Source organism: Corvus kubaryi, unplaced genomic scaffold (assembly GCF_017639235.1).
Source record: "Corvus kubaryi isolate FWS band 111438036 unplaced genomic scaffold, C.kubaryi_AGA036_p1.0 37398, whole genome shotgun sequence".
NCBI classification, from domain to species: Eukaryota; Metazoa; Chordata; class Aves; order Passeriformes; family Corvidae; genus Corvus; species Corvus kubaryi.
In genome coordinates this window covers 2,319,077-2,332,224 of record NW_024581137.1, presented here as the reverse complement: position 1 = coordinate 2,332,224, position 13,148 = coordinate 2,319,077, and the positions used below count along the sequence as shown (strand labels likewise).

The following is a 13,148-nucleotide window of genomic DNA, read 5'->3' as shown; positions in this document are numbered from 1 at the left end:
TTGTCAGTCTGTGTACCATGCCAACAGTCAGCTTTTGATTAGCTCGGAAACGTGAACAGGAGCACAAGGGGGAACTGCGCACAGATGCAAATGTTTCCCCAGGGCATGGCACCAACACAGGCCTACTCAGCCAGCTTAGAGGCAGCACCCAGGGATCAGCCGGGGTGGATGTACACACCACAGCAACAGTCATCTTAGAATCCTGTCATGTTTATAAGGTTCCCTTGGATGCATTTGGACCCCTCAGTCAGGGGTTCAGTGCACTGCTTGTGGGAAGATCTAGGGTGACCCTTCAAGGGATCTTTGTACACCCAGGAGTCATTGATGCTGACTTTACAGGCCAGATTTGTGCTATGGTTTCCATACCCACCCCCCCCCCGACCCCCCATCACTATCCCTGAAAAGACTTGCATTGCTCAACTTGTGCCTTTTAAGTCATGTGTCCCCAGGACAGACCAATGAAGTTGCAGAGATGGCAGCTTTGGATCTACAGGACTTCCACAGATCTTCTGGACTGCAGACATCTCTAGACAAAAGCCACAGATGACGTGTACCCTAATCCTGCCATATGCCCATCCGCCCCAGATCCAGCTCAGAGGTTTGATCGACGTGGGTGCTGACACGACAATCATCTCCTTCTCTGCATGGCCTCTGTCATAGGTTAGCAAGCATAATCCCGGAAGGGATGTCCTTGCTAAGGGGTGCTTACAGCTTCCTCTGGGACCTGATAGAACCTATCAGCTGGCCAGTCTGAATATGGACAATTCTTTAAGCCACTTAGAGTTGTGACCGCCTCTGTGATCCACAATTAAGAATAGACAAACTCTCCCCCCAAGCTCTCTCTCATTTCCGGTGCTGGGACAGGTGGCTGCGGGGCCCGAGTGGGGCCCAGTGGGCCCGGCCCAGGCCCTGCTTGGGCCAGGCTGGGCCGGGCCACGGCTCCAGGATGACCCCCCCTAGCAGGGCTGTAGGCAGCCAGAGTGGCTCAGACCCCCCCCCTCCCCCCCCCCTCCACTGCGGCCAAGATTTCAGCGAAATCGGCACCTCTGTCTGGCAGAGGTCAGGTGACCAACACCAATAAGCCACACAGCTGCAAGGCCGAGGTGAGATTAACTCTTTTACTGCTGTGAAGAGCTGAAAACCCTAAGGAAGAGAGAGAGGAGATGCTTAAAGCTGAAATTCTGTTGTGAAGCTATGATACATCAGAGCATCCCATTGTAATTTCATGAAGATATGGGGGGTGGAGTGTTCAACTCGTAAGCAAAAGCACCTGCGCTGAGATAGGCAGATGCTGACGCAGCTGTAACATGAGAAGTTTGGACAGGGAGAGATGGACCAGATGAGGACTTTGGCTCCAAATGGGAAAGGAGAAAAACTCAGTTCCTAGAGATGCTCCCAGAGATAGTCCTAAAGATGAAGATGAGGAAGACCCTTTGCTCCCAGGGAAGGAGAAGGGCCTCTGTTTTTTGTTTCTGAACGGCTCAACCTTAAAATTATACCCCAAAAAACTTCAAGAGTAGACCCTCAAAAGCAGTTGCGGGAAAAGCTGCAAGTCAGGGGAAGGGATTCACATGCGAGCAGAGAGACTCCTCTTCCTAAATGGATTGAACAATATTTGGAAGTGGGCAGCTGTCTCGTTGTGATAATGTTTTCATAGCACGAGCAAGAAGAGACTTCTCTTTCTAAATGGACTGAACAAGGTTATTATGGAAGTGGTAAACAGACTGAACATCTCAAGGGTTGTCTTTTTACATTGTCAGTGGGAGAAGGGAAGAAGGTGGGGGGAGGAGGAGAGTTCTGAAGGTGGTATAATTTTTTTTCCCTTCTTTTAGGTCTGTTAATAAACTTCTTTATATTTCTTTCAAGTTTGGTGCCTGCTTTGCGTTTCTCCTAATTCTTATCTCACAGAAGATAAACAGTAATGAGTATTTTGGACCAAACCATTACACTAAATTGGTGTTTCCGCCCGGTTACGAACTCAACCCGCTACAGCCTCCTACATGGCCTTTAGCCCCTGTGAGGTCGACCATCGCAGTGTTGGGAGGAACCACACAGAGCTGTGTGTTTAAGCAAACGACCTGTAGTGGTAAAAAACGCAGAGGGACAAAGAGCTACAGTTCAGCCCTATGTCACTGCAGCTCTGCTTAACCTCTGGGGGTGGGTTGCGTTGGCAGCTTGGGGGGTACGGATTGGAACAAATTTTTGATGGGGGTCACTGTGCTAAAGAGAGCACAGTATCCTACACTGCCTTTGCAGTGGCTAGTAAGCAAACCCATCTGGGAATCACAGTGGCCCCTACTAAAAGAGTATTAGTTGCCCTTTGTAAGTTGGTTCAAGAACAATTACAACAGGGACATCTTGAACCTTCTACTAGTCCCTGGAATACCCCTGTTTTCATAATTAAGAAAAAATCAGGGAAATGGAGACTGTTGCAGGATCTCCAAAAAACCAAGGCAGTGATGGAAAGTATGGGGTCATTGCAGCCTGGTATGCCCTCACCCACCATGATCCCAACATTGATTTGAAGGACTGCTTTTTCACAATTCCTTTGCACCCTAATGACAAACCAAAATTTGCTTTTACTGTGCCTGCAGTTAACAAGGCTGAACCTGTGAAGAGATATCAATGGAAGGTTCTACCTCAGGGCATGAAGAACAGCCCGACTATCTGCCAATGGTATGTCGCTCAAGCTTTGTCCAGAGTCCGTGAGCAGTTTCCTGAGGCATACTGCTACCATTACATGGATGATATCCTGGTGGCAGCATCCACCCAGGACGAGCTGCTGAGGATACAGCCTCAGCTGCTCGCTGCTCTGCATTCTTATGGATTTCAAGTGGCTCCGGAGAAAGTTCAGCAGCATCTTCCTTGGAAATACTTAGGAGTCAAAATTTTGGATCAAACTATACAACAGTGCAATTCTCAGATTGTATTAAGACCCAGAATGATGCTCAGAAATTGCTGGGTATCATCACCTTACTTAGGGCTAACCACGACACAACTTTCCCCGCTTTTTAATATTTTAAAGGGGGACACCAAGTCGAATTCACCTCAGAAACTGACTCCTGAAGCACAACGAGTGCTGGAGGAGGTTCAACAGGCTGTTTCTGCTCGTCAGGTTTATCGACTGGATCCCTCCATTGATATCACTGTTTTCATTACCACTCCAGATTTTCATCCTACAAGTATCATTGGCCAGTGGAATAAACAGTGCCCCGACCCTTTCCATATCCTGGAATGGGTCTTCTTGCCTCATCAGATGAAAAAGACAGAACCCATGTTGTTTGAATTGATCACTTGTTTGATAATCAAATGCCGCCGACTTTGTTTGCAATTAATGGCAGCAGATCCTGCAACAATTGTTCTTCCAGTACAGCAGGAACACTTTGAGTGGAGCCTTACTAACAGTGCTCCTTTGCAAAGTGCACTGCAGATCTTTTTGGGGCAGATTGCTTATCATCTGCCCAGCCACAAATTACTGCAGTTGGCAAAATTGACCAGCTTCACCTTACAACCAAAAAATAGTTAGGTGCCAGTGCAAGGGCCCACCATCTTCACTGATGGCTCCAGAAAACAGGGAAAGCCACTGTTACCTGGAAGGAGGATTCTGACTGGCAGGTGCTGGAAGGCTACGAGTCAGGCTCTGCCCAGATGGTTGAATTGAGGGCTGTTGCCATGGCTTTTCAGCGGTTCTCTCAGTTACCTTTGAATCTGGTCACTGATTCTGCTTACATAGCAGATATAACCCAACACTTAGATTGTTCACTTTTGAAAGAAGTCAATAATGCAGCTCTGTTTTCACTATTGAAAACTTTGTGGAGTGCAATTCAAGCTCAAGTTCACCCATATTACATTCTGCATATTGCAAGTCACACCAATTTGCTAGGTTTCATAATAGAAGGTAATGCCAGGGCTGACATGCTGGCCAACCCTGTGTAGGTAGCGCCTCAGCCTGACAAAATTGCACAAGCCAAGGAATCGCATGGTTTTTCCCACCAAAGCGCGCATACCCTGCAGAAGCAGTTTCACTTAACGCCAACTGAGGCTCGTGACATCGTCAGCACTTGTGCTGACTGTCACGGACTCGCTGCACCTTTACCACAGGGGGTAAACCCCAGAGGCCTCAAAGCCTTGCAGCTTTGGCAAATGGATGTAACGCATATTCCTGATTTTGGCAGATTTAAGTATGTGCATATGTCTATTGACACTTTCTTCTCAGCTATGTGGGCTACTGCTCACACTGGAGAGACAGGCTGCGATATTGTTGCCCATTGGAAACTGACTTTCGCGATCTTGGGCGTGCCTTCTTCTGTGAAAACCGATAATGGCCCTGCCTACGCCTCACAGAAGATGTGGCAGTTTTTATGCCTATGGGGTGTGAACCATACTTCTGGTATTCCGCATTCTCCAACTGGCCAAGCCATTGTTGAATGCACTCATGGCACCTTGAAGCGTGTTTTGGAGAAACAAAAAGGGGAATACATGGAGAAACCCATAGAGTCGACTAGAAAAAGCTCTATATACAATTAATCATCTTACAGTGTGACCAAATTCTGTTACAATCCTGTTACTTTGAATCATTTTCTTTCATCGCAGTCTTCAGGCGAGACGCACCTGCCTCAAGCGAAAGTCTGGGTATGGGATCTACTTACTAACAAGTGGGAAGGCTGGTGTGAGCTTATTGCTTGGGGTTGTGGGTATGCTTGTGTTTCCACAGATACTGGGGTACGGTGGCTACCTGCAAAATGCGTTCGCCCTGACCTGCGGCACCAGAAGCAGAATGGGACCAACAGACAACCTCCAAATGATGACCAGGCAAATGCAGATCATCAGCTGAATGATCCTTCGAATGATGACCAAGATGTCGACCATCAGTCAGATGATCCTTCTACAAGCAAAGAATTAACTTTAAGTTTTCTTTTGCTACGGAGTCAGAATGTTAAAGCCCTTGAGGCTATCTAGAATTAGCAACTGATGTAAAGCCCTTAAGGCTATTTAGAATTAATAACTGATGTAGAATTGGGTTCACTAGATGTATCTCCCATGGCACTGCTGGAGAATCTCTCTGCCCACTTTAAATCAGTGTCTGATTTGGATTCAGTTTGGTAACAGCCATTACCAAACTGATCCCTTATGCTGTGTTTGTTCTCCTTTCTTCAAGAGACCCTGCAGAGGATTATAAATGCTACCTTTTTGGTCTTAAAACAAAAAGGGGGAATTGTGTATGCTGAAAAGCTTGATGCAGAGAAATTTTCCAGCTTTCTGCCAGCATCGTGTGAAAGTCTTACTTTCACACACACGCTAGCTGAGAGGTTTTTGTAAACCAATCCTTTATCTCGCAGGTGCAAGATTGTTTTGCAGTATTGTTATGATACTGACTGGAGAAATATTTTGAAATGGATGTTGTAGGGTTTAACGAATCATTCTAAGAGGTGGAAGGTCAAAGGACCAATAACCTGAACCAGGTTATATAAACGAGTTTGGAAATTAATAAATAATTCAGTTTCCTCCTGGATCGAGGTCTGTGTCGTTTTCTTGCCATCCCACAGCGACAGCAGATTCACACAAAATATCTGTGGCAGAGAGAAAACCAAGGTTGGGTTTCTCATTCACCCTCTTTCGACCATGGTTAAAAGAGTTATCAACAACTTCACTTACATTCTCTTTCTAAATAACCCGAAGTCTTTACCTTTATTAGCCCAGCCATATCAAATTAAGTGTGTCTACAGTGTAAACAGGTTCTACTGTGTGTCCTGGGTTGCAGTGTGTTCTATTACCATCCTCATGAGCTGTTGAAATCAGGTGGGGCAGTGTTTCCTTGCCTCCTCCCTCCAGACTATCTTTCTGTTAATGGCCCATCAATGCCATGCCACATGACTCAGAGATAATTCCCTCCGGACTATCTTCTGTTAATGAGCCTAATCAACACCTGGCCTCATGACTCATTATCCCATTGTGAGATGCTCCACCCAGAGGGAGGAACCAAGCATTCCATCCTGGATATAATCTGAGATTCTGAACACCACAGACAACCTTTCCACTGGATTTCCAGAGGACAGGAGCTACATAGCCACCACTGGACCTTCTGAGGAAGAGCAGACCCTTTCTACAGGATTACCGCCTCAGGAGGACTGCAGCCACCATTCTACCAGACTGCTACCACCACCCTGACTAACAGGGTGCCAGGTTGTATCCTGACTCTGTCAGTTTAACCCAGTGTTTCCTGCCTTTTTGGTTTTTTTTCCTTTTATTTCCCTATTAAATTGTTATTCTGACTTGGTGTCTCCCACTAGCTTGTTTTCAAACCAGTACACTGTGGATAATCATAATCTCACTATTAAGCAAAAACTGTAGTAAACTCACTATATATTCAGGATGCCAAGTCTTTTACTTACCACCATGCCTGTCTTGAAAAGGAGGTGATGGACTGTCTGTGTGACATCTGCAGCATGCATTAGGTTGTGATACGGATTTTTGTGTTTACTGTAGCCAACCTCCAGAGCTTCCACAAAAGACACCAAGGCAGAAATGGGAATCTAAGTAAAGCAGAACAGAATTGAAGAGAAAAAAAACCAAAACCCAAAAAACCCCAGCTTTGATGGATAGTATTCAGATGGGAGTATTTTGATAAGAGGTTCTCAAAGAGCCATGTGTACTTCACAAATAAACAAAATGCTAGAACATCTGAAACAGTCACTCAAGAGAGTGAATTCAGGTTACTACTTCAAACTATTTTTTTCATCCATAATTACATTACAGGTGAATCATTTCCACAGATAAATACACAGAAATAAGTATACTATGAAATGTTGTCTGAAACACACATAGAGTACGAAAAGTAAGAGCAACCACTTGATAGATTGCCCATGGAGAAATACTCCTAAATAGATTGCAGGCAACTGCCTGTTAGCTTCACAATCTAGCTGAATAGATCCCTGTTTACTATTCACATTCAAGATTTTCTAATGAAACATATCATATAGCAAATCTTAGATACTCTAAGAGGACTATCGTTTATCAGACCTCTGGGTTTTCACAGCAAAATTCAGCTTGCCTGTCCTGTGGGATTGCCATGTTTTTCTAACTCCAAGAGTAACTGAAATTACCTAAGAAAATGCAATTCAGGGGATTTGTAGAAAGGAGACTATGCAGGTGGTAACATATGCAACTGGCAAGATGGGTTCTCGAGTTTCATCTGCTCAGACAGGAAATACATTAAATGCTAAGGTTTCCACCGAAAAGATCACTGCTTTTCTCCTCTTAGGTACAAATAAGCAGAGGATGCAGTTATGACCAGACATCTTGATATCTCATCAGGCATAGGCAGTTCCTGAAGAACTATGGGATCTAGACATCTGTAAACTCTTTCCAGTAAAAGTGAGTGGGAACCCCTGGGAAATGGAAATGTCAACAGTAGAAGGGATGACAGAGTATCTGCGTGGGGAGAGTGGTCAAGAACTGGATGGCAGTGTTTCCTGTTCGAAGTTGGAGGACACCTCTGTAACAGTTACAAAATTATAGAATAGTTTGGGCTGGAAGGGACTTTTAAAAGTCACCTAGTCAAACTGGCCCTGCAATGAACAGGGACATGTTCAACTAGACCAGGTTTCTCAGAGTCCAATCTGATCTTGAATGCTTCCAGGGATGGGGCACCTACCACCTCTCTGGGCATCCTCTTCCAGTGTTTCACCACTCTCACCGTAAGAAAATCTTCCATATATCTAGTCTAAATCTATCCTCTTTTAGTTTAAAATCATTAGCCCTTGTCCTACTGCAACAAGCCCTGCTAAAAGGTTTTTCCCCACCTTTCTTATAGATCCCCTTCAAGTACCAGAAGGCTGCAATAAACAATCCCCAGAACTTTCTCTTCTGCAGGCTTAACAACACTAACTCTCTTGGCCTTTCCTCACAGGAAAGGTGCTCCAGTCCTCTGATAATTTTTGTGACTCTCCTCTAAACCGGCTCCAACAGGTCCATGTCTTTCCCATGCTGAGAACTCCAGACATGGATGACCTGGATGCAATATTCCAAATGGGGTCTCATGAGAGCAGAGTTGGGAGTAGAATCACCTCCTTTGACCTGCTGGCCAATCTAATTGGAATGAATTTGAATTTGCTTTCATATTCTCTTGTTCTCTTTTGGGCCTGCATGCTTGAGGGTCCTATAAAGCTCATGATGATACCATCATTCTCAGAGAATCAAATGCAGTATTTCCCATGGATTTCATTTTTAACCCCACCTAGTTTATGGTGCCCCATTGCAACTGAAAGTACTACTTAAATCATATCTGGTCTTTCTTATTAGGGAAAGTGCAATGTTCACAAATTCTTCAAAGATGACTAAAATTGCATTTTTAATTGGAAAAACCAGGATGAGAGAGAAGTTGAACAAAATTCAAGATGAATGAAGATAGCCATCTGCTAACTACTGACCTTGAAACGGTTGATCAGATCGTAGCGTGTGAGAAGTTCATAGAAAATGAATTTCAGTGCATGATCCCCACTGGCATCATTTAGTGCAAATACATCAAAGGACCACTTGTCTACATTCTGCAAGAGCAGATAGAAAAGACAGTTAATATGGTCATCCCTTTTACCATGATAATTCAATTTCCTCACTTTCTCTTACAATTTGAGAATTACAGTAGTAATATAAGTGTATAGTTTCTTTTATAATAAATTCTTCAAATCCATTTAACCAATGCAGAATCATCTGTGTACTTACAGTATCAGTATTGTGTGATTTGTGTTTAAGAAGCTTCCATTAAGAAAAAATATGCTGTTTGTTTATTCTAAATATGGCAATTCTCTACACCAGAATTTAATCACCAAAGGATGAATCCTAAAAGACAAAAATCCTGTTTTGCTTTAGTACCTGAGACCCCTATTTGGGCTGACATGCTACATTAAGTGCTAACAATTATATAAAAATCCAACAGAATTTATAACAGAAGAAAAAATATCTAATTCCAGTTGGAAAGTTACAGTCAGTTGTAAATGACATACTAGTGCTGCAGGCTGGTCAGTCAAGAGATCAAGGAGAGGAGGTTCACTTCTCAGCTCATACAGTTAGAGTTTAAGGTCTAACCTTCTTGCAGAAGTTTGAGTTCAAAACTCAAATTTTAGGGAAGTCTGTGGGAGGTGACAGCACTTGTTATCTAGCAAGAGATGAAGAGAAACACTAATTCTTTCTAAATGCTCAGTTTCCTAGCTTTCTGTCTCTTCTTAACCTTGGGGACTTCTTAGAGAAGTCAACAAGCAAATTCAGGGAGAGATGTTATCCTGCTCAACATTAGTGGAAGGCATGACATTTTTGTAGACACGGGTAAGCAGAAGTCTATACTGCAGGCACTGTAAGTGACTACCGGTTCTATGTTCATTACCTGTGTATTAGCTAGCCTAGAAAATATTCCTGTGACGGCACGGGCATCAGAAAAGGCTGAAAAATTAAATTCTAAAGCATGTAACTCCTTTGGCATTAATGTGAAGTTCTGTCTCTAGCACTAGACTGATGAATGGCAGATCACCACAGCATACTGTGTAAATTAACATACTTCCTTATTCAAACATGTCTGTATGAATGGTTTGTTTAGCCACTATTCAAATGAAAGACAAGGCTGATTGTCCCTTTTGTGGCAGTCAGTCTTATATCTTCACACCCATGTCATACAGAAAGGCAACAGACTACTGCAGTAGAAAAATTAATATAAAATATATATAAAAAGAGAGACTCTACGCAACCAATTTAAAAAAATGCCAAACTTCTCATTCACTGAAAAAGTGAGACAGATCTAGGATTTGCACTAAAGTCTGCATTTTTTTGCAGAAGCTGCAGTATTTCATTGTTTTATTAAAACCTACCTCTGTCACAAAGCTGTGATTCCACAGCTTTGGTTTATTAAGTGAAGATGTCCTCTTGACCACAGCAGCAAAAATAAGAATGTGTAGTTAAAAAATAAGCTTTTTTTGACTTCATTTCATCTCAATCCTTGTCCTTATTAGCATGACTCTGAGGGGAATATTGATTATGGCAATCCAGAACAGCTGAAGACGTGTGTATGGTACACTCTCACACCCTTTCGCATGCTTAAATCATCAGGTCATTTTACAGAGCACACTAAGCAGTCAGGTAGCTGTAAGGGATTTTTACTTGACCTTACTGGACTGAAGCAAGCAACAAAATACATCATTTTCAATGGAGGAGATGGGACTGAGAAATTTAAGATGAAATATTCTTTTTAAGACAGAAGACTTGACAGAATCATACAACTTCCTGTGTTGGAAAGGACCCACAAGGATCATCAAGTCCACCTCCTAGTCCTTTACACGACATCCCCAAGAGTAACACCATGTGCCCAAGAGCATCGTCCAAATGCTTCTTGAACTCCGTCAGGCTTGGTGCTGTGACCACTTTGCTAGGGACCCTGTTTTGACTTCTTCAAAGTAACTCCCATTTCAACCAAATCCATTACCAAACCCAAAAACATCCCAGCAAAGACATGTTCTCAAAAGAGGTTTGGAAAAAAAATACATTCTAGAGCTTAGAGTGACCAGGTAGGTGCTATTTCACTCTAAGCAAAATTAGTCAGTTACTTTGTTGTTATTGGTTTGTTTTAACTTAATCTAACATGATCGCTTCTTTTTACAACTTAATCATTTGAAAACATAGAAAGAAGGGAGGAATTCTATAAGGCTTAAGTCAACTGAGAGTAGGTGATGAGCCTTCAACTGTCTTGTTACTGCAGAGGAACTCAGGAGAAGAGGTACCATTATAGATGCGTTCCCTCATAAGCTGGCTATGGAGTGTAGTTGCAAAAGAACACATAATTTAGAATTTTCAGGAGTGAAGCTAGCACTTGTCAATATGCAGTTGGAAAAAGGTGTGGGTGGACACTTCGATCCTGTATATGAAAGGCATGTTTGATCATTCTTCTTGCAATTCCTCCATATCTTTTGATGAGTTCTACTATCCAAAATGAAAAGGATACCCTAACTGTAAATCTTTCCAATGTGGAGAAATGCTGCAAGATGTCTTAATGAATTTTACACTTAATATCCCTGTATATTGCCCTACGGTATCACCTTTTTTCACCATTGCATGGCATGGTTGAACCACATGCAACATGTAGTCTGCAAAGCTGCTGTATAGGCAGCTGGTTGCTAACTTCTGTTTGTAGGCTTGATAATTCCTGCCTAAGTCAAGAATCTTGCAATTGTCCTGCCTAAGTCAAGAATTGTCTTGCAAGGATCAAAGCTTTGTTTATTTTTCAGACTACTTCTGACTAATTGTTTTCACTCTGAAACCTCAAAACTCACAGAAGGGTCCACATTCATAAACTGATTGTCACTTTGAAGACCTGAAGCTGAAAAATGCAAGAAATTCCCTCCTCTCACAGCAACGGATCCTTTTCCTTCTCCACCTCTCTCAATCTGTGTTTTCTTTCTTCCCTGTGGGATGTTGTGATTGATTCCTAAATCCTCCTTTTAATCACTGTAATCTAGAACAGAATTGAAACCTTCACACCTGAAAATTACCACAGTCTCGAACTCTATTATTTCTTTTATTGCAAGGATAATCCCTTAGGCCAGTTAAATGATTAATGTATGTGAACTAACTAAATGTCAGAGAGAAGGAAAGGCCAAGTACTAAGATCCCCCTTATCATGTCAAATATCACAGTATTATTTTGATGCTTTGTACAGATACCCCCCTCCCTTCAATACCTTTTTATTGGGATTACCTTTAGCACTCCAATTACAGCTGGTGGGTAGCTCAAGCCGACCATATTTGAAGTACGCCTGTACATTCTACCAAGATGAAATAAAGCAACACATAAATAGAATTAAATGAAACAAAACAGACAATCAACAAAACTCATAAAGTAACAGACCATTACAGGAGACCTTATTTAGCCCAGAAAACTCTTAATGGAATATGGACCTTCTTTCCTTCCATTTTGTTGCTAACTTGCCCAATATTCTCTGTACTATTCTTATTGTATAGCCTAATTTGAGACTATACACTCCCCAGTATCTCATAGCTTGGTTACCCAGCCAAACATGACAAAGAATTTGCCAATATCAGGTCTTCATCAGATGGAAAGGCTACACTCAACTAAATAAAATGTTCTCCATTTTCCACTGCACATAACTGTACTGACTTTTCAGTTCCCCATGTCCTTGCTGGCCCACATGCAAGCTAATTCTGAGCGTAACAGAAACCATTTGTATGCAGTGAATCAACTTCAGTGTGATACAGCTGTTACTTTTGTCTGCATGTTTTCAAGATTAGTATAAAACCGTTTGGGTGCTTGCCATATGTGTGTTTCAGGAAGTGAGAGAGAAAGAACAAGGCAATAATCAACATCTGTAACCATATTAATCAAAGTATGTCTGTACCAGATTTTAAACTTGATTAGAAAGTATATTTTAAACAGATTATAAAGTATGTACAAGTTTTTAAACTTGTTTTCAGGACACGCTGTGTTTGGATTTGGTGAATGCAGAAACACTGTCATAGCCAGAATGTCTTTCCACAGGTCACCCTTTTTTGCCCTAAAGCAAAAGGAGATGATGGAAAGCCCTCTTCTCCCATCTGAAATGATCCTGTGCAAAGTCTTCCTTCACTGCCATTTTAATTTGTCATCTTCTGCACTCAGACCTGAAAAAAATCATTCCCCTTTGGAGACTTTACATCAATCCATTCCCCAAATCACAGAATTTCTTATCCCTTTCTTTCTCCAGTCAGAAGCTCCATAGCATTCTCTTAAGAGACAATTGAAGCAGAACCCCTTTCCCCTAGCTCAGGAGAGTCACAACCTTCTTCCGATGTTACATTATATCTGAACACTTCCTTCCACTTCCTTCTTTGGGTCACAGTGATCCAGGTCAGCTGGAAAACAGCCTACTGAGCCAGCTTTCTGCATTTACTTCCTTGTTGAGCAAGTCCCCCACTGAGAGTGAGGGTTAATTCAAAAGTAGCCTGTCAAGAAGAGAAACCAGTCCCAAGGAGAAATGAGAAGTTTAGTCTTATTATAGTTTGCTGCCACTCTTAACACATGTACAGTAACTTTGGTGCACAGATAGAAATATTGGCTATAGTCATGATGAAGGAGACTTCTGTGTGGCTTGTGGTCCACTGTCTGATACGCAC

General features: G+C 42.5%; 1 protein-coding gene across 7 annotated transcripts in view; it reads right to left on the bottom strand.

Moving 5' to 3' along the window:
• Nucleotides 1-13,148, bottom strand: part of PDE1C (phosphodiesterase 1C) — a 333,742-nt gene that overhangs the window by 77,237 nt on the left and 243,357 nt on the right. For all 7 annotated transcript variants that reach the window (XM_042044344.1, XM_042044345.1, XM_042044341.1 and 4 more), the window contains 3 exons: nucleotides 11,737-11,803; nucleotides 8,430-8,546; nucleotides 6,393-6,533 (listed from right to left, as the gene is read on the bottom strand). In XM_042044344.1, coding sequence (XP_041900278.1) covers nucleotides 6,393-6,533; nucleotides 8,430-8,546; nucleotides 11,737-11,803 — 325 coding nt within the window. The remainder of the gene's footprint in view (nucleotides 1-6,392; nucleotides 6,534-8,429; nucleotides 8,547-11,736; nucleotides 11,804-13,148) is intronic.